General features: G+C 42.6%; 1 protein-coding gene across 7 annotated transcripts in view; it reads left to right on the top strand.

The window, feature by feature from the left end:
- The window catches only part of SMARCA2 (SWI/SNF related BAF chromatin remodeling complex subunit ATPase 2), a 176277-nt gene that overhangs the window by 83995 nt on the left and 70201 nt on the right, over positions 1-22081 (top strand). For all 7 annotated transcript variants that reach the window (XM_080667605.1, XM_080667604.1, XM_080667601.1 and 4 more), the window contains exons 20-24: positions 1842-1949; positions 2525-2611; positions 6423-6469; positions 11381-11547; positions 17463-17626. In XM_080667605.1, coding sequence (XP_080523731.1) covers positions 1842-1949; positions 2525-2611; positions 6423-6469; positions 11381-11547; positions 17463-17626 — 573 coding nt within the window. The remainder of the gene's footprint in view (positions 1-1841; positions 1950-2524; positions 2612-6422; positions 6470-11380; positions 11548-17462; positions 17627-22081) is intronic.

Here is a 22081-nt window from a genome sequence, read left to right as displayed (position 1 = left end):
ATTCCCAGTCAGGACATATGCCCAGATTGCAGGATCGATCCCCAGTGTGGGGTGTGCTGGAGGCAGCCAATCAGTGATTCTTTCTCATCATTGATGTTCTATCTCCCTCTCCCTTCCTCTGAAATCAATAAAAATATATTTTTAAAAATAAGATAAAATGTGGACACTGAATGTAAGTCTCTTAAAGCTCTTGTGTGGTAAAATGAAAGAAGGCAGATAAATGCACGTGTGCATGGGGCCTGGTCCCCACAGAGCACAATAGTATTAACCCTGATGTCATTTTTATCTTTATACTCCTCTGAAGTTAACATTTTTCTTCACCATGATCAGATTTCATTGAGAGCTAATAGCTCCTGAAGAAGTGGAAGTACTTTAAAAATATGACACGATCAGGCTTGTAGCAACAAAACCTATATTACCTGCATCCTTATTTATTAAACTTGGAGATGTTTTTGTCCCAGCCTGGCCAAGAAGGTCATTAAAAACTAAAACAAGTTGATGGTAGGTCACTTGCCTTTCTTAACTTTTCTGCTAAGAGCCAGCCTTTCGCTAATTTGATTCAGTGCATCAAAATGAGTGGCAAAAGGCTATTAATAGTGGTTCCATCGAGCCTGACAGGTTTCTTCTAAAGCAACAATGGAATGAATATTCAACTTCTCTTCATCTGTGACCTCCTCGCTCTGGCCCTCAGAGCTGAAAATAACCTGATCGTTTTTAACCAGTTTATTAAACATTAGGCAGCTTGCTGATTTACTTTTAATCACATTCTGCAGATTTCTAGGCATTAATCTGTTGTTTATGATGAAAACCGCACGTTTGTATTCTGGGGATTTTTTTTAATAAAGCAAAACAATAATAGAGAATCTAGCGGATTTTATGCATTAGGAGCGTGCTAGAAGTGTTGCAGGTGTGTGCTGAGTTCCCTTTCACTGCTTCCCATGGGCTTTTTGCAGTATTTCAGATGGAAGCACAGGGAGCCTTGCCTGCTTTAGGTGGTTGTAACGTTGAACCCAGCTATGGATTAGGTCTTCTCCACCTGCTGTCCTCACTGGGGAGTGGCCTCTTCTCTCTCCAAAGCAGGTATATGATAGTCAACCTAGTACTGTTTTAAGTCTCATTTTAGGACTTGTATTGGGAGTATCCACATATCACCATTTGAAAAAAGTTTCACAAATTAAATCATAGGATATTGGCCAGTCACTGTTTTTCCTAAACCTGTTCTGTTCTTGTAAAAAGGGGGATAGTTGGGAAGCAGAAGAAATACTAAAAATATACTCTATATTCAATATCTTTGAATTTGAACAGTTTGCAAGCCATTCTCTCAAATATGGAGCAAGTCTTGAAAATTCCTAAAAGCATAGCCCTAGCCACAATTACATATAACCTTTGGAAGATCCCTCCACCATACCATACCATGCCATACCTTTAGCAACGATGACAGTGGTCTGTTCCAAACCCCCCACCCCATCCCAGGAATCCAAGTAGGGAAGCAGGTGCCTTCAGGCTCCTGGAATACTACCAGCAGCCATGTCTCAGCTATCTCTCTTCCTTTTTTTAATCAAAAATATTTTGTTACTGATTTCAGAGAGGAAGGGAGAGGGAGAGAGAGAGAGAAACATCAATGATGAGAGAGAATCATTGGTCAGCTGCCTCCTGCACACCCCACATTGGGGATGGAGCCTGCAACCCAGGTATATGCCCTGACCGGGAATCGAACCGTGACCTCCTGGTTCATAGGTCGATGCTCAACCACTGAACCGTGCTGGCCAGGCTCAACAGTCCCTTTAGAACAGCACCTTCTCTCTCCTGCTCTCAACCACTTACTGCCCTTTTTCCCCCAGGTTGAATATGTGATCAAGTGTGACATGTCAGCTCTGCAGAAGATCCTGTATCGCCACATGCAAGCCAAAGGGATCCTCCTCACAGATGGTTCTGAGAAAGATAAGAAGGTGCGTGGCGGCGGGGGAGGCAGCGCAGGGCGCACACGTCTCCTTGTGACCGGGACGTCAGATACCCGCGGGAAGCATCCTGCTCACGTTGATTGGTTAAAGCATGTTACTGGGTCTCTTTTGTAGCTGTTGTAGCTGCCAAAGGAAATCTCTTACCCTCTTAAGTGTAAACTACATTGGGGCAGGAAGAAAGGAGTAGGGTCCTATCTCTGAAATAGTTAGCTGTGCTCACGTCAATTCGGCAGAGGACATATTCCGCATAAAAGTGGGGTGGCATTTTAGAAGTTTCATTTCTTGGGCCTCTGTCTTCCCAGAATCCTAGGGAATAGACAGTCATGTCACAAACCCATTGACTTGACATAATTCCTTCCTGGAGATGTTAAGTCACAAGAAAGGTGTTATATCGAACCCAGAAATTGCCCTATTTTAGCAGGAGCTTTGGACCACATGAGGTGTAGGTTACTGAGAAGACCGACAGCCCTTTGCCTTTTCTATAGCAGCTCTCTTTTTAACAGTTAGAATCATCCAATCACTTAATAACTTGTTCTATTTCGACTCTCTCCACTTGTTCTTAGGGGAAAGGTGGTGCTAAGACACTCATGAACACTATCATGCAGCTGCGAAAAATCTGCAATCACCCGTATATGTTTCAGCACATTGAGGTAAGTATGTTCTCTGTTTTGTTTTGTTTTTAATTTTTTTAAATATATTTTTATTGATTTCAGAGAGGAAGGGAGAGGGAGAGAGAGAGAGACAGAAACATAAATGATGAGAGGGAATCATTGATTGGCTGCCTCCTGCATGCCCCACGCAGGTGTGATCAAACCCAGAATCCGGGCATGTGCCCTGACCGGAATTGAACCGTGATCGCCTGGTTCATAGGTGGGCGTCGACCCTCAGTCACTGAGCCAGGCCAGCCAGGCTGTGTTCTCCATTTTGATCCTGATCCTGCTTGTGCTCTTCCTACTATTATTACTTAAAAATTTTTTAATAGAAAAATACAACAGGGTTAAAACGTGTATGGACGTTGAAACGACAATTCTGCCCGTCTGGTGTAGCTTAATGGGAAGAATTAACAAATGTGAATTTTCTGGTCATGGATGCTTTTTGGCACCAAGCACTTGAGCATCTAAAATTTTATAGCCATGAGTCTAAAGTAGTGAGAAAATGTTGTAAGCTATGGCTCATTATGTGGGTTTGGGTAAGTACTGTGAATTGCCTTGTTACGGGAGGAGCTCTGAAATGGAGGATAATGATCAATACATCCCATTTCCTCAGGAGGATGCTGTGAAAAACATTAAAATAATGTATTTATACCTGTTGAAGAGAAAAATGTTCTTGAAATATTTTCTCTGTAAAAGACGCTGACCTTGGTTGGTTACTTAGATTTGTATTCTTCCTTCCTGGTCTCCATCGAGATGATGTAGATTCAGGCTTTTACACCGCTGCCCTGGTCTTTACGAAGCTTTTCTTAGGGCTGAGGACATTTTCTGCCCTATTCACTCCATGTGAATAAGTTTCCTAAATTGACAGAGTTTCACCCCAGTGGGAACAATGGACTTGAGCAGGCAGGAAGGAGCCACATTGTAGTCTCCATCCTTCTGTGTTGCTGCTGATGCTGGTGTCCCGGGGGCAGTACTGCGCCAGCATAGTGCCCGCTTTCCACCGCGTATGAGCAGGGGCCTGGGGCAAGTCCCTGCAGGCTCAGTGTCCGCACCAGTTTATTAAAATACAAACATGGAAGGATCTGAGGAAAAGAGTGAACAGCCACAGTATAAACATGAGGTTGAGTATTCATGACTTTGGCAATTCATTTTTTCTCCCTTATTTTTGGTAGCTGTGCTTGTCAGTATTTATTGCTCGCCTTCTCCCTGTGCTGGAGCCCTGTCCCAACTCTGGTGGGGAATTAGAAAGACTGTTGATACTGCTGTTTGCCTTCAAGTCCAAAGGGCAGAGTTATCTATAAACTAAAAAGCCCTGGATCTAGGTAAAACAACAACAGCAACAACACTAAAAATAACAAAATCCACCACCTGTCAGTGTGGCTCTGTGATTGAGTGTCGAACCATGAACCAGGAGATGGCGATTCAATTCCTGGTCAGGGCACGTGCCCAGGTTGCAGGCTCGATCCCCAGAAGGGGGCGTGCAGAAGGCAGCTGATCAATGAATGATTCTCTCTCATCATTGATTTTCTCTCTCTCCCTCTCCCTATCTATGAAATCAATAAAAACATATTTAAAAAAAAATCCACCAACAAGCACAACTGTTTAAACCATTAGACATATAGTGGGAGGAGAATTCAGTGTGCAGTGAGTCCATACCCCAGGCCACTTTGTAACTCAAATTGCTCCTTCTGGGGTGAAACTCTACATTTAGGAACTTTATTCACATGAACCGACCTGGTATAAGTCACTCGGCCTCTCCAAGCTCTAGTGTACTTGACTTGTCATCAATGGTTATGGATTCTAGGGCTGACAGGATGAACTTTAAAACAAATCACATAGGAAGCATCTTGTAAACTGGTAACATGTTAAACAGATGTGAGGTATCGATGACTCATTGGTGGGGCTGTATATTGGGCTGGGAAGAGCCAAAAACATGTCTATGATGGGGCCTATCGGGTTAACCCGTCACCCACCATCTCACTTCTGAAAACAATTTGAAGATATTTACTCTGCTACATAGAGGGGTTTGAGGACTCAGATTGTGAGAATTAAGTGTCAGCCTTACCTCATTTTGGTTATCATACAAAACTAACCTTTGTAACATGCTAGGCCTGTCAGGAAGGGAGATGGCAAGGTCTCTCCTCCAGCTTCTGTCTGTGCACCTGGGGAGGGTTGGGGGAGAGGGCCATGGTAAAAGGAGCGAAGGTTAGGTAGCATGCATGCCCTCCATTCCACGCATATTTACATTTCGAATGGCAGTCAGTAGGAAAACAGACTTTGATTTGCAGGTATTTTTTAGTTGTTTTTTTTTTAATATTTTATTTTACTGATTTTAGAGAGAGGGATAGAGAGATAGAAACATCAATGAGAAAGAAGCATGGATCGGCTGCCTTCTGCACGCCCCTCACTGGAGATTGAGCCAGCAACCCTGGACATGTGCCCTTGACCGGGAATTGAACCGGTGAACTCTTGGTTCATGGGTTGAGGCTCAACCTCTGAGCTGCACCGACCAGGCTGATTGGCAGTTTTTTAACATAGAAAACGTTCAGGAGCATATTCCTAGAAACGGGAGCCACAGTTACTGGCCAATGTGTTACTAGTTATGGATCAGAGATGATGTGTGCCTTTTGCCCTGGTCTTTGCTTTGTTTGCCACACAGCCTTTGTCCACACTGTCATAGCAGAAGCCCAGCCTCTCAGCTGGGCTCCCTGCTTCCCTGGGGCTTCAAACCAGAGAAATGAAAACAGGTTGTGAGAGAGGGTTTTTTAATGATGCTGATTCCAAATCTTATCACCATCTACTGACACATCTCTCTGGTTTTTACAGCCCTGCTTAGAGATAGGGTTAGAACCTAAAAATCTAGTCAGGAATGGCTCTGGCTGCCTGTGGAGAGAGGAAGGGGTGGTTCTTGACATCAGAGTGGGGCTTTTGGCTGTTGTCCACGCAGGTCTGCGTTCTGGGGGCTGGGCCTTCCATAAATGACGAGCATATTTGAGGGGAGAGCCCAGAGGGAAAAATCTGGTCCCTTTGCGAGCAGAGGGACCGTGGAAGGAAGGGAAGCAGAAAAAGGAGACAGCTGGTGGCTAATGGGAAGGTGCGACATCCTCTCCTTCCCCCAGATGGTCTCCCTTCCCTTCCGTGGGAGTGGAAAATCACATGGAGAGCAGCCAGGTACTTCTCCCACAGTCGGGCAGGAGGGAGTGTGTGATTAAGTCCAGTATTTTAAAGTGAAAGCTGGACCCCGGAGGGAGCGCTGCACCTTGAGGGCCTTATCCGTAACAGAGAAAAGTGCAGTGTGTGAGGGATGTTAGGACTTCACTGAACCAAGATTTAAAATGGAGGGTATGATCGCCATTACTTTTACTGCTAAGTATTTTCACAGTCTATTTAGGTGCACATTTTAGACCTGATTTGCTTCTATTAAGCTCTTCCCCTAGTCTCGACTCTACGCTCCTTGGGGGTAGATATTTCAGTTGTTTCTGGATCCCCAGAACCGTCCCAGCTCAGCCTGGGGCCAGGAGATGTTTAATGGCTGTTGGATGAATGAACTAACCCTGTCATCTCAGCAGGAAGAGTCTAGAGACTTGCAGAAACTCACAGGATATACATTCCCGGCAGAACAAAAGTCTGATTTCAAAGACATTGAGTTTCAGGTTCATCTTATAACAGATATTTCTTACTTATTATTTTGTTTAATTGTACTCTAGAAACAGATAGGATGACCTCACTAAAAGAGTAATCATTAAGTTAATAATTACATACCTGATGGGTTTTCTTTATTCATTTTCTTTTTCTCTCTCTTTTAAAGGAATCCTTTGCTGAACACCTGGGCTACTCAAATGGGGTCATCAATGGGTAAATCTTAAACTTTTTGTTTCTTCTAAAAAATAGTTTGTTGGTCCTACCTCACCTTTTCTCTCTCTAGTGTTTTTCGTCATACAAATACACATAGCCAGCTTCCTCAGCCCTCTCCCCTCGGGAGAGCCTACAGAAGTTGTGAACCAAAATGCATCTCTTGTACTTTAGTGGCATAAATTACCACATGCCTTGAGTAAGTGGCTATTCAAAGGACATAGATCTCATTTAATAGATTTAATAGTATCCTAGTTCTAAAAATGTTGTCGAAGCTTCAAAGGGTTGTTATTTATAACCAATAGTGTAGCTTAGGCTTGAAGAGGATTTATCATATTAAATTTCAAGTGGATATTTAATATTAACTCGCAGGAGTAGAAATGTCTCATCTGCTATAAATATGTATGACTTTACAGTAATTTGTTAGAAATATGGTCTGTATAGGAAGCATTTTTCATAAGCAGTGGACACTGAAGAGAACCATGCCTTGCAACAACAAGAAGGAACATGCTTAACAGAAAGTCTCTGTTTTGCTTGCTTGGCACCAGAGAACAGGTATTATTAGGACACAGGACTTATTCTTGGGTCCCAAGGGCAGACCGTGTCACCAGGCACTGGAACCCATCCAGAAGCAGTGCTGCCAGGCTCTCCTGCCTCCCCACGGCCTCCCTTTCTCTGGGTTCTGTGGTCACTGCTGGTGCCATCAGGTTGGCCAGGGTTGCATATTAAAATCATGGTCACAGGGGGTATTTGGAGGTCAGTTCTCAAAGCAGGGGAGGGACACTAGAAAGACCTACAGTTGAAAATGTGTCTCTTAGACACAACATACATTGTGTCATAAAATCGGCTACCGAATGGTAGATTTCACTATCCTAGACTGCAAGTGCCCTGGGGAGTTTTCCAACAATACCAATCCTACAATGAAGTTTTAATAACAACACATCCTTATTGATAAAAGGGAAAAGTGGGTGATTGTGGAGGAAAACGGCCCTACTTTAGCTTATTGACACTCTTCTCCATCTGATGGCAGTACACATTACCATTTTAAAAATATATTTTTTTATTGATTTCAGAGAGGAAGAGTGAGGGAGAGATAGCAACATCGGTGATGAGAGAGAATCATTGATAGGCTGCCTCCTGCACGCCCCCTACTGGGGATAGAGCCCCCAACCTGGGCATGTGCCCTGATAGGACCTCAACCATGACCAAGCCAGGACTCTTGCCCCCTTCCCAGTGCATTCCAGCATGGTGTACATGGTGATCTTATAAAAAGATATATCACCAAAATACATGATAAAGGAAGATGATTTGAATTTGGGTGGTGGACACACATTGCAATATACAGATCATATATCATAAAAATGTACACTTGAAACCTATGTGATCCTATTAACCAATGTCATCCCAATACATTTAAGTTTAAAAAATAAAAAATATGGGGGGGGGATCATGGGGGGGAAAGATCGCACATGTAATACCTTAATAAGGAAAGAAAAAATAATAATAAAAAATAAATATGGAGGAGAAACCAAGATGGCGGCATAGGTAAACACCTAAACTGCTGCCTCGCACAACAATATCAAAACTACAACTAAAAGACAAAACAGACACCATCCAGAACCACAGGAAAGCTGGCTGAGTGGAAATTCTACAACTAGAAGAAAAGAGGAAAGCACATTGAGACTCAGAGGAGCTGCAAAAGGCTAAGGTACAGAGACTTGCACGCGGAGAGAACGGGCGGCTGTGTGCATGGGCGGCTGAGTGCATGGCTGGCTTTCTCAATCGGGAGGGAGACAAAAGCTCCCGACTGCACTGAACTCCAGTCCTGGGCGAGACGCTGTGAAACCAGACTCATTCGGGGGGAATCTGGACTGTCAGGAAAAGAGAAAGCACACTGAGACTCAGGAGCTGCGTAAGGCAGAGGTCTGGAGACACGCGCACACAGAGAGGACTGACCGCTGAATGCATGGGAGGCTGAGTGTGCAGCTGGCTTTCTAAAGCGGGAGGGAGACTGAAGCTCCCGACTGCACTGAACTCCAGTTCCGGGCAAGTTTCTGGGGACCCTGACTCATTCAGGGAGAAACTGGACTGTCTGGCAGTGGTTGAAACTCGAGGGCGGCGTTCTCTCAGAGGTGCTTGCAGCGATTACCGAGGGACACTGAGACCCAGGGGCCTCATAGGTCAGGGCTGATGGGAAACCAAGGCTGTCTGCTCTGCCCTAAAACTCCACCCCATCCAAGCTGAGCACAGAGGCTTTTGCAATTTTGCAAGTCTTGTCTCATAAGAGTGTCTCCAGCACAGAAGTTTTCCCAGCGTAGATACAGCTGATCCTCACAGCCAGTTGCCTGGAGGTCAATTCCTCCCAGTGATACCAACAACAATCAAGACTTAACTACAACAAGGCTGAGCACACAGTCCACAAAGGGGTGCACCAAGAGTTTCCACCTCAGGTAACTGGGGAGGCTGAGCCACTGTGCCCTAGAGGATACCTACCACACAAAGCTACTCTACCAACTCAGGGAAGCAGCGAAAATGCTGAGACAATGAAACAGATCACAAATGAAAGAAATGGAGGAAAACAAACGACTGGATATAGAGTTCAAAACCACGGTTATAAGGTTTTTCAACAATTTCCTAGAAGAGGCCGTTAAATTTAGCAAGACCCTTGAGGATATGAAAAAGGACCAACTAGAAATTAAACATACACTGACTGAAATAAAAAATATTATACAGAGATCTAACAGCAGACTAGAGGACCGCAAGAATCAAGTCAAAGAGTTGAAATACAAAGAAGCAAAAAACACTCAACCGGAAAAGCAAAAAGAAAAAAGAATCCAAAAATTTGAAGATAGTGTAAGGAGCCTCTGAGACAACCTCAAGCGTACCAACATCAGAATTATGGGGGTGCCAGAAGAAGAGAGAGAGCAAGATACTGAAAACCTAGTTGAAGAAATAATGACTGAAAACTTCCCCCACCTGGTGAAAGAAATAGACTTACAAGTCCAGGAAGCGCAGAGAACCCCAAACAAAAGGAATCCAAAGAGGACCACACCAAGACACATCATAATTAAAATGCCAAGAGCAAAAGACAAAGAGAGAATATTAAAAGCAGCAAGAGAAAAACAGTTAATTACCTACAAGGGAGCACCCATACGATTGTCAGCTGATTTCTCAACAGAAACTATGCATTCCAGACAGGAGTGGCAAGAAATATTCGAAGTGATGAATAGCAAGAACCTACAACCAAGATTACTCTACCCAGCAAAGCTATCATTCAGAATTGAAGGGCAGATAAAGAGCTTCACAGATAAGAAAAAAGTAAAGGAGTTCATCACCACCAAACCAGTATTATATGAAATGCTGAAAGGTATTCTTTAAGAAGAGGAAGAAGAAGAAGAAAAAGGTAAAGATAAAAATTATCAACAACAAATGCATGTCTATCAACAAGTGAACCTAAAAATCAAGTGAATAAAAAATCTGATGAACAGAATAAACTGGTGAATATAATAGAATCAGGGGCATAGAAAGGGAGTGGACTGACAATTCTCGGGGGGAAAGGGGAGTGGTGGGTGTGGGAAGAGACTGGACAAAAAGCATACACCTATGGATGAGGACAGTGTGGGGGGGGTAAGGGCAGAGGGTGGGGTGGGAGTCGGGTGGAGGGGAGCTATGGGGGTGGGGGGGAAAGAGGAACAATTGTAATAATCTGAACAATAAAGATTTATTAAATTAAAAAATGTGTGTGTGTGTGTGTATGTATATATGTGTGTGTGTGTGTATATATATATATATACATATATATATATATATATGTGTGTGTATATATATATATATATATATATATATGTGTGTGTATATATATATATATATATATATATATATATATATATGTCAGATCTTGTCACTCCCCTGTTTAAAGCCCATCAATGGCTTTCCATTGCCCTGAAAACTAACACATGCAGTGTGGTGAACAGAGTACTGCAGGGTCTGCCTCATCCCACCCTCTTCCTCTTTGCTCGCATCTCCTAGTGATCTCTGCTCACTTAGGTTTAAGCCACACAGTCTCACCAGGCTCCTTTTTACTCCTTGGGGCCTTTGCACATATTCTTTCTACTTCCTGGTATCTTGTCTTCTCCTCTCCCAAACTTTCCTTCATGGGCTGCCTTTTGCTCATTCTTTTAGATTCTAGCTAAACTGTTATTTTTTTCAGTGAGGTCACAACCCCTGACATTGGAAACTTGTTAGCTGGCAGTTTTTTCCTGGAGGGCCAGATCTCAGATATTTTCACCTTTGCAGGCCAAAAAGTCTCTGTCATACCTACTCAGCTTTGCCCGTATAGCATGAAAGGAGCCATAGACAAAACAGTGAGTGTGGCTGTGTCCCAATAAAACTTTACAAAAACAGCCAGCATGCCAGGGCTGAAGTTTGCCCAACTCTGCTCTCATCTAAAGAAGGTAGTAATGTGTTGCTGTAAGTTCTCTCATAGCAACTTGCTACCTTTTTAGTACTTATGACGATCTGTGATTACCCATTCTGAAGGCAGGGATTCTGTTTGCTTATCACTGTACACATGCCTAGCATTGTGCTTGGCACATAGTAGATGCTCAATAAATATTTGAATGATTCTTACGTGCCCTAAATTAACAATTTTATATGCTTAATAAGTAAGGATTTAGGAAATAAAATATATGTATGTGTGTGTAGCATATGTAATGCACTCTTTATGAGTTTTGTAAATATTTTTATTTTCCCATTATATACTCTCACTGCTTTGGAGTGGATATTCACTCATTCATTCCACCAGTTATTTATTGTTTATGATGCACAGGGAATTATATGAGAAGCAGAGTTATACTGGATCTTGCAAGAAGACAGCAGTAATACTGTCTTCTTGTTTTGCATTTTTGGGTTCAGGGCTGAGCTGTATCGGGCCTCAGGAAAGTTTGAGCTACTTGATCGTATTCTGCCAAAATTGAGAGCGACTAACCACCGCGTGCTGCTTTTCTGCCAGATGACGTCTCTCATGACCATCATGGAGGATTACTTTGCTTTTCGGAACTTCCTTTACCTGCGCCTTGATGGTGAGTACGGGAGCAACTAGACTGGGAAGCCCTGCTACTGAGAGTACAGGAATGATGGGCACTAGCTCCCGTCTCCTCGGAAAAGGAGGGGTGAAATTGCTGAAGAATGAACTAACAGGGTGGGGGATACTTTTCTAAATACCAATTTTTATACCCTCAAGCTTAAAATAAGCTAAAATCCCTTGCACAGCTGTTTATTCCACATGCAAGCCAATACAAATGAGCTAGAGTCATTTATAAGTTCCACCGTTAAACCAAACTGAACTAAAATTTAAAAACTCTCCTTGCTCTTAGGATTATCTATTTCCTTTGCACCATATGGAATATTTTGATTAGCTGTTAGCTTTTTGTGTTAGGACATGTTTTAAGGGGATAAAGCCTGTCTCCTTTGTTCAGTAACACTGAAATGGTTCATTTAGGATTATATTTCATTAACATTAAAGCTTCTCTCTTTTTCTAAGCAAAATATATCTATATGTTACATTAAGAGATAGGTTTCCATTGTTTCCTGGATTCTGCAAACTATCCTATATAATAAAGAGCTAATATGCTAATTTGACCGGGTGTCGGAACAACCTTCCAGAAAGACCTTCCAGAACAAGCAGAGGGCAGGGGGCGGGGCCTCGGGGCCACGAGGCAGCCCGGGCCTGGAAAGCATAGGCTGCAAGAGCCTATGCTTGCACGAATTTTGTGCATCGGGCCTCTAGTGTAAAATATTTCCCTGATATTAAGAGAGAAATTCAAAGACCATGTCCTAAAAAATTAGTAAGAAAATATGAATGGGAGAAAGTATGAACTTAGGGATATATGATTTCTACATCAACCCTAGTACTTTAGAGATGAAACATATTATACTTTTCATACTATGGCAGAGGATAAGACTTTCAAAGCATGGTAAGTGGGAATAGCTAATTTACAGCCAGGATGGTGTTGGGTCTCCCCCGCTACAGAAGAATACAGTATTACTAATACCAATTTTCATCTAGTGCAATATACAAGTTATTGTTAAATGTTAACTTAGTTTATGTTTCATTGAAAGATTTTGTCTTATTTTTATCCTCCCTTTGCCATGAATTAGACATAGCTGGATATATACCAAACCTCAGACTTGCCATACTTGAGTTTTTATTTTATTTATTCATTTTAAATATATTTTTATTTATTACCCAGAGGAAGGGAGGGGGAGAGAGAGATAGAAACATCAATGATGAGAGAGAATCATTGATCGGCCGCCTTCTGAATGCCCCATACTGAGGATCGAGCCTGCAACCCAGGCATGTGCCCTGACCGGGAATCGAACCATAACCTCATAATCGAACCTGGTTCATAGGTCAGTGCTCAACCACTGAGCCATGCCAGCCGGGCCATACTTTTTGAGTTTTAAATGAATTCTTTTTATGATCTGCCTCTTAGGGTATTTTTAAAAAATGAATTATACCTCTGATAGACTTGATTTTTAAAAATCTTTTTACCTCTCTCCTCCAATGTCACTAACAACAGATGAATGGTTAAGTAAATGTTAATTTTGAATTCAGGACACAGTTATGTCCTCCACAGTCTGCCTCTTTTGGCAACACTCCTGCATTGTCTTGTCCTTTGCCCTGATCCCTCCCTCCCTCTCCATGGGAGAGGTCAGCTCTCCTTCACCGCTGTTCATCTGAACACAAACCTTCCTCCACCTCCATTGTGCTCAGGGGAGGGGCAGCCCGCCCTCTTCCCCCCCCCTCTTCCCCCTCCCTCTTCCCCCCACAGGTGTCCTAGATGACTTGTTTACTAGTCTGTGGCTTTCTGTTTTGAATCTCAGCTCCCTGAGGATAGCAACCCTGGAATGTTGAAGTCTGTGAAATTGACCAGAAATGATTTCCTTGAAACAGATCTGTTTTCTCCCCAGTCTCAGAGAGTGTCTTTAATAGTCTGTTGGTTGCTGTCCTTATTGTTACTACTAACAGCAGAGCTAACTGTGTATGGAATGCCTCCTCCATGTGGGATGGCAGGCCACTCACTTCCAGTGCACTATTAATGTAATTTTCTCAGCCAACCAGCTACTGTTTTCCCATTTACTGAGGTATTACTATGATCCCCATTTAAGGGATGAGAAAGCAAAGGTTTTAGAGAGATGAGTTAAGGGTGAAACCAGGTTCTGACTCCAAATTAGCTGCTTTAACAGATCCAGTGAGATATAGCCACTTCCGAAAATGTAGGCTGCTGCCCTCCCGACAGCATTTGAAGGATGATTTTGAACTGAATCAAAAAAGTTTAATTGATTGATTGATTGAAAATAACCAGTCACCAGAGATACAAGATGAATGAGCCACTCACTGTTCCTGCTGCCAAACCCCTTACCATTCGGTTGGAGGAGACAAGTAAGCAAGTGCCATCATTAGAGATGGATTGAGAATGCCAGACAGATTCCCACCCACAGGAAATGGCAGCCCTGTGTGGGGGTGGAGGGGATGGCCGGCAGTCAGTATACACAGGAATAAATTAGTGCACGCGCTTCCACTGCACCACTTGCACCTACCACCCTCTTCACCCAATTGTTCCAAAGACGAGATTTTCATTGCCAAATTTGATGTCTCTGATTTTTTACCTCAGGAAAGAAAAGAAAAAAAAAAAACATTTGATGACAGCTAAGCAGATTTTTCTGCAAAGATTGTGGTTGCATGAATAGATTTTAGCTACTATTCCATTATAGTCTTTGTTTTCACTGGAAATGATTTTTGAGTGAAAGCAAGTGGTGAAGTTACATCCTAGAAGGCAGAATTTCCCCAAAGCACTTGACACTCAGTTAAAATTAGTAATCATGAAAGCCTGGCGGTACGTTCCTCCTGGCAAATTCTGCGGTTCTCAACACAATGGCCCTTGCTATTAATTGTATTCTTGGTGATGTGCTACATCAAAGTCGAGAAGAACCTGGGCCGGATGCACATTAAATCCTGTGCCACCTACAAGGAGCATTTATGTGCCTGTGGATAAATCCTGACAAGGTAGTTTGAATCTCCCTGAGCAATATCCCAAAGATTGCTGATGATCAGCAAAGATCTTGACTTGGGGAACCTTTGACTAATGGATATGGTAATGCAGCAAATTCTGAACATTGTCATAAAAAATGCCATAGCTTTGCATGAAAAGTGATTTAATCATTTTTTTCCTTGGCTTTATAACTTGTCAAGTTCCCAGCTATTTATATAGTTTAAACCAGTGGCTCTCAACCTTTCTAATGCCGCAACCCTTTAATACACAGTTCCTCATGTTGTGGTGACCCCAACCATAAAATTATTTTCGTTGCTACTTCATAACTGTAATTTTGCTACTTTGTGAATCGTAATGTAAATATCTGTGTTTTCCGATGGTCTTAGAGGCTCTACAGCAGCAGTTCTTAACCTGTGGGTCGTGACCCACAGGTTGAGAACCGCTAGCAGGGTCGCCTAAGACCATTGGAAAACACAGATATTTACATTACGATGGTCTTAGAGGCTCTACAGCAGCAGTTCTTAACCTGTGGGTCGTGACCCACAGGTTGAGAACCGCTAGCAGGGTCGCCTAAGACCATTGGAAAACACAGATATTTACATTACGATTCACAAAGTAGCAAAATTACAGTTATGAAGTAGCAACGAAAATAATTTTATGGTTGGGGTCACCACAACATGAGGAACTGTGTATTAAAGGGTCGCGGCATTAGAAAGGTTGAGAGCCACTGGATATATCAGATATGTGGTTGGTCTGTTTGCTTGAGGTATTTGTCATGGGGCCTGAAAACTCCTTTTATCAAATAATTTTGATATTCCTTTTGTTTTCCAGCGCTTTATTTTTGCATTTAGGGTTATTTCATCCCAAGTAAGCATATCCACTAATTAGTCTGTTTTTTTTTTTTTTAATCCTCACCAGAGGATATGTTTTTATTGATTTTAGAGAAAGAGGAAGGGAGAAAGAGAGAGAGAGAAACATTGATGTGAGAGAGAAACATCGATTGGTTACCTCCTGTACACAGGCTCTGACCAGGGATAGAACCCTCAGCTTTTTGGTCTACAGGACCCTGCTCCAAGCAATTTAGGCAGGGCTCTACTAATTAATCTTAATTCTCGTGGTCATTAACTGATCATTTTTTAGTGGCTCAAAACTGAATTTCTCCCCTGAGTACACGGATGCACAGTTTTTGTACTCTGCTATCAGAAAAAAGTTCTCTCTGGGAACTCCTTTCAGCATTTTAGAAGCATCTTTTTAGTTTCTGTGGCTGTTTATTTACTTAAAGCAGAGGATAAATATGTGAACCGTTACTTCATGTGAGTAATTTTTTCAAAAATTATTGTCGCTGGAAAGATGATGGTGGCGAACAGGTTTCATGGTAGAACAGGTCTTCCATGAGCACCGTGAGCAAGCACAGTTCCCCATGACCTCAGAAAGCCCGTTCAGAAAAGGAAAGAAAAATGAGCCCCACGTGTTCGAAACCTCGTTCAACAAAGCACATTTCGTGAGTTTCCCCTAAATTCTAAATTCTTAACAGTTCGTTTTTGCAGAATTTGACCAGGTCGCTACACTTGAAATCTAATTTAGAAAAGTAAAATGAGCCCTAAAGAATGTGGCTTCAGTAAATGAGAGCCCCCCAAAGCCACATCTGCTGTATGCAAGGAATCGATTCTTTTTCCCTCCTCAGGAGGGCACTTATTATTTTTATTAATATGAAAAACAGATCCCCCCATGTTTGGGAACTTGATCCTCATAGTAACTTGATTCCATTAACCGTAGTCACTGAGCTGTTTTAATCCTCTGAAATAAATTGCTAGTATATTTTCATCCTTAAGAAAAGAACACAATGCAGAAATAATGTTTGTATAGCAGGCTGTTAGGGACTATCATGTAACGTGCATATATATTTCCCAACAGCCTCGGGCCTTTTTTCAAAACTCTGCAGCTCCACTTTTCTGCTAAAATACGTTCAGGTAGAAGATGTAGATTTCTTTCCCTTCACAGTGCAGTGCAGGTAAATACATCACAAACCCATGGCATGTAACTGAGTGGCTGTTTCGGGACACCAATATGGTGCCTTGGCATCCGAAAAGTGAGCGCCTTAGCCTGTGGTTGGGACGCCCCGCTTACTCACTATTTTGGAATCTTCTCAGACACCACGGGGTGAGCCATCGCCGGGTGTGTCACGTGCTGCTCTGTTGGGTTGAGTTTGGCGTCCTTTGAACTCAACCGAGCAGAATGTCCACATGAGAAACAGACTGAGAGATTCCGTTGTTTTCCCCCTTTTAATTATTGTGACTTCAAGCCTTGCTACAAGGATAAAAATATTCCCTCCATATTTTATGTGTTTACCAGCCAGATAGCGCTCAGTAGCAGTCCAAATGGTAACAGTGTAGTAGCAATTTGATTTTCCTTTTGTTTCCCTTCTCTTGGCGAAAACAAGACCTCACACTAATGCCTATGGGCAAAGTTGCTTTAAGCCATCATAATAATCGTGTGTGTGCGTGTGTGTGTGTGTGCGCGCGCGCACACACACGCGAGTGTGTTTTAAGATATACTTGGTGGTGTTAAGCACAGAAACATATCCAGAAAATGTTTTCGTTGAGTTTTAGGTTAGCATAAGAATATTGTAGTCTGTAAAGTTGCAGAGGTGCCCGTCCAAAATGTTTCAACTCTTTCAGCATATTGGAACTATGAGTAATAGACAAAGTATGCCTTCTTAATGTGAGAAAAGTCTCTTTCTATCACTCTATTATTATTTTTTTTCTTTCTTACTTGCAAAATTTTCAAAGTTCCTTTCAAACATACAAAAACCTCGGGGGATTACCTCACCAATGCTGAGAGGAGTCTGAGTCCATTTCTCAAGGAAGCAGGCCTTTTTGTCTAGCCCTGTGCCACGTTCAGACAGGAGTTAATTGGCAAATTTATTTTTCTTATCCCCTCAGGCACCACCAAGTCTGAAGATCGTGCTGCTTTGCTGAAGAAATTCAACGAACCTGGGTCCCAGTATTTCATTTTCCTGCTGAGCACAAGAGCGGGAGGCCTGGGCTTAAATCTCCAGGCCGCCGACACCGTGGTCATCTTTGACAGCGACTGGAATCCTCATCAGGTCTGCATGTCCCTGACTTAGCTGCCCAGCCTCCCCCCTGGAGAGGAGCTAAACGACCAGCCATTTCATCACTCACATTGATGGGCCAGAGCAAAGTTCTACACAGTGGACCATGTTTGCAGAGGGAAAACAGCCTAGCCCGTTATTACGGCTGTTTTCTTATCTCCCTTGGAGCGTATTGAGATGTCTTGTTCATACCTTTGATAGAGCTCAACTTTGGGGTAGAAACACTTAGTTTCTGCTTCATATTAACCTCATTTCCTGGGATGGCCACTGAGCAGACAACACTTGGTGAAGGATAAATCAAAAGTGTCCCAAAGTGAAAACAACAACCGGAGCAGCTCACGTGAAGGATTGGCCGTACTCTGTGCCAGCCTCTTCGTATGCATTGCTCCATCCAGTTCTCACACAGCCATGTGAGATTGTGACTGTCACTATTTGCTTCCTCACAGTCAAGAAAAATGAATTTTAGGAAGTGTAGGTCAAACAATGCATATATGGTAATTAAGTTTATAGTCTGTGTTTTGCTTAAAATCATCATCAAAAAATATTCTGTGGAGCATCAACTATGTAATTCTTTTAGCCGGTAGGTTGAGAGTTACCCTTTGGTGATTAATAAATAATCCAATGGGTCTCTTGTGGCCCTGGGTTAGTAAATTATGCTGGGAGTTGTGCACCTGCCTGTAAGATAATTGCGTGGATGCTGTTCGTCAGGCTTGATTCATATTGGAACCAATGTTAACTCAAAATAGTAAAAAGGGACACTGTAGCTCTCACATGTGAATACGAATTCTACATCAGTTTAACTGGGGTTCCTCTATGCACCTCGGTTTCCTCAATGGTAAATATGCAGATTAATACTGTTTTACTGGGTCACTGTGACAATTGGGTGGAAAAGGTTGTGGTGGATGTTTTGGGCAGGAAGGTGAGGTTCAAGGGTGCATTAGATTGAAGAGGGAGATTTTACAAAAGCATACATGCCTGCTTCCCGTTCCCTGCTTCCCCAATTTTTTGAAGGTGCTTCCCACCCATATAGACTCGATAGACTTTTCTATACATTCAGACGCTCCCAGGAGAGTCTGGCATAGGTTTTCTCACACAGCTGACGAGCACTGATTTACAGAATAAACCAGTGGTTCCAAACCTCAGAGTCGCCACCAACCCTGACCATTGCATATGCCCACCTGTCACTCTCTTTAGGTGACTACAATGGAATTGCTGTTAAATCTTTCTGACCTTGAAGAGGGTTCCAAATCTTCAGGAAGTATTATATTGTAGTTTTACATCCCACACTGCATTCCAAAGCATCTGTAGAATTCGTGTTTGTGTGAGAGCTCTGCAGTTCTCCTGTGGATTCAGCATCTGTTCCACAAACACTTTCTGAGTGGCTGTTGTGGCCCAGGTGCTGAGCTAGCTGGTGTCTAGGGGAAGGATTCATGATTTCTCTCTTCCCGGGTGCCCAGTGTGGTTGGATGCTTAATTTCCCCTCCTTGGTGCTGCCTGACTCTTCATTGAGAAAAAGTAACTTGTCTGTAGGTGAATGGAGAGTTCACTCGATTTTATCTTCTGAGGTAAACATTTCTATGGCATCTCAGTTGTCCGCTTTCGTTGGCACAGTGCTAATTCTAAGGCCCAAAGGAAATCACTTTCTGGAAATTCTAATTTACCGTGAGAAAGGATGCTGGGACATATATGCCTCTCTCTCTCTCTCTCTCTCTCTCTCTCTCTCTCTCTCTCTCACACACACACACACACACACACACACACACAATTTTATGACCAGTACCTAAAGTGGAACTCCAGAATCAAAGTAAATTACATGAACACCAAACAGTTGACTTTTAACTGTGAATCAATTAAAACTTAGGCAACAAAGCACAGGGCCCAAAATTTTGGGAGGTCTAATTTACCACAAGTTTATCACATTGGGCCCCATATTTCTGGAAATATTTCTATTTGCCATAGGTGGATTCATTTCTACCTGGTTTAGTCAGATTAGCTGACCGGATTTTTCTTATCTATCACTTATGATCACTAGTTTGGGCAAACTGTTGTTGTTTTTTTTTTTTGTTTTTTTTTTGGAAATCAATGATGTTAGAGTGATATAGATGAGTGCTCATTTCTTTTATTTAAAGAGTAAGAACTAATTAAGCAACAATTCTACCAGAAACTGTGAGGCACTTACTTAGCATAACTTATTTCATGCAGTCCTCAGAATATTTTAGATGGAAGGAAACCCATCCATATTAACTTGCCCAGGACCACAGCCAGGTTCACACCCATGTCTGCCTGGGTTTGGGTATGCATCCTGGCTTTTGGCTCTTTCTGCCCTGTACCCCTGCATACATGTTGCATCGCTCCCACAATGAAAGTTGTGGAACTTTTCTTTTGTTTACCTTGTTGGCTTCTGCATACATTGAAAAAAATTGCTGGAATTATTCTCTATGGTGGTGAATCAAAATCAAGGCATATTGATGACATAGGGGATTTATTTGACCTAGGTGGACAGATTAAAGATAGAAGCCTTAAAGTTGCTAATTGGAAGCCCTAGAAGCAAAGCTAGAACAGGGATGTGGAATTAGCCATAAAAGCCCCAAGTGTTACCAAGACGTTTCATCTCCAAACTGTTGATTGGAAACATGGGTTCGGACTTTTATTTTTAATCCATGGGACTGAAGCTGTGTTACTACAAAACTGTCAACCACCAAGTCACCTCAGAGGCCTTCCTCTCGGGCTGTTTTTGGCTTCAGATATAATCACACCCAAATCACTGTAATGAAATTTCAGACCACCAAGACCTCAGAAATATTGAATCATCCATTCAATAATTACAACACTTATTTCCTTGTCACAATATCCTCCCCACCCCCGGCATTCAGACCTTTGCCTTAAAAATGTATACGGGTCTAATGGGGGACACCATGAAACAACCAATTAGCTCAGGGACTCACAGGCTTACGTTGCATAAACTTCTTGAGCCTAGAAATACTAATTTTTGCCACTTTCCAAACTGATAGATGGAAGCACCACTCTACCAGAAACTGTAAGGCACTTAGCACTGCCACCATCACAAAAGAAAAACAAAACTAATTGCAATAAGCACCCGGTAATTTAAGACCTTTTTACGCTGTCTGTAGATGTCCCACACCCTCTGCTTCCTCACCTGCCACATTCTGCTGCCACCTGCATCCACTGTTTCGTGGTTTACCCACTTCTTCTAGGACAGGGGTCAAAACTGTGACCCACGGGCTGAGTCTGGCCTGCCACCTGTATTTGTATGACCTGCAAACAAAGAATGATTTTCACGTTTGAAAATATAAAGTAAAATTGGAAAAAAACAACAGCTTTTTCGTGAGAACAGTTGCCCAGTGTTTGCTCTGGGCCCAGACAGCCTGGACTCCTGGTGGAAGTGGTTTCTGACCCTGTTCTGGGAGACAGTCAAGAGGTTGATGACATAAAACCTGCCATCTTGGCTCCTGCTTAGCTGCTCTGGTGACGACATGTTAGAGAGATGATTGAACTAAAGGCTTGAAAATGAAGTTTAGGGATCCCCGCCCCCCCCCCCCGCCCCCCCCCCCCCGCCTCTGGATTTTAATTATCCACCTCACTTTCTCCTCTTTGGAAAATAATGGAGTTTGGATGAGTCCCAGCTGAGTTCATGGTTCAGCTGTCCAATATTTATATTACTCAAATATTCTGAGGAAAAACTTTTGCCTAATTAGTCATTTGATTGTACAGGTCCCAGCAGCAAAGACAGAGCTCCTGGGCAGACCCTGGTCTGCTGCCTCCCTGTGCCGCACGGTGACAGGAAACTCGTCTGGTTGAGAGGATGGGCTTACAGCTGTGGAGCATCAGCTCTGTGCCCAATCAGTGCCAGGGACGCAGGATGCAGGGATCAGACCTTTGCCTTAAAAATGTATACGGGTCTAATGGGGGACACCATGAAACAACCAATTAGCATTTCCCCAGAGGACACCCCCTGGACCAGAATGAATGAAACTGATAAACCAAGTTTTTATTGTGTCGCCTTAAAACTAGGTAACTCTGCTTCATAGTGTTATGAAGGATTTTATTTAAAGATTTCATTAAAACCTTTTTCTTTTCTTTTAAAAAATATTTTTATTGATCTCAGAGAGGAAGCGGGGGGGTGGGGGAGAGAGAGAGAGAGAGAGAGAGAGAGAGACAGACATCAATGATGAGAATCATCGATCGGCTGCCATACTGGGAATCTAGCTTCAACCTGGCATGTGCCCTGACCGGGAATCGAACCGTGACCTCCTGGTTCATAGGTTGATATTGAACCACTGAGCCATGCCGGCTGGGCAAAACCTTTTTCTTATTAGAAGACTAATAGATGTTTAAAGCAGAAAAAAAAACACAGGAAAATAAAATGAAGAACATTTAGTAACACCTATAATTTTATTACCTGGAGTTATAAACATTAATTGGCTTGGT

Source organism: Plecotus auritus (assembly GCF_963455305.1).
Source record: "Plecotus auritus genome assembly, chromosome: 5".
In the NCBI taxonomy this organism is placed as follows: Eukaryota; Metazoa; Chordata; class Mammalia; order Chiroptera; family Vespertilionidae; genus Plecotus; species Plecotus auritus.
The sequence above is the reverse complement of the archived record's forward strand: the minus strand, read 5'-3'. Positions and strand labels throughout refer to the sequence as shown.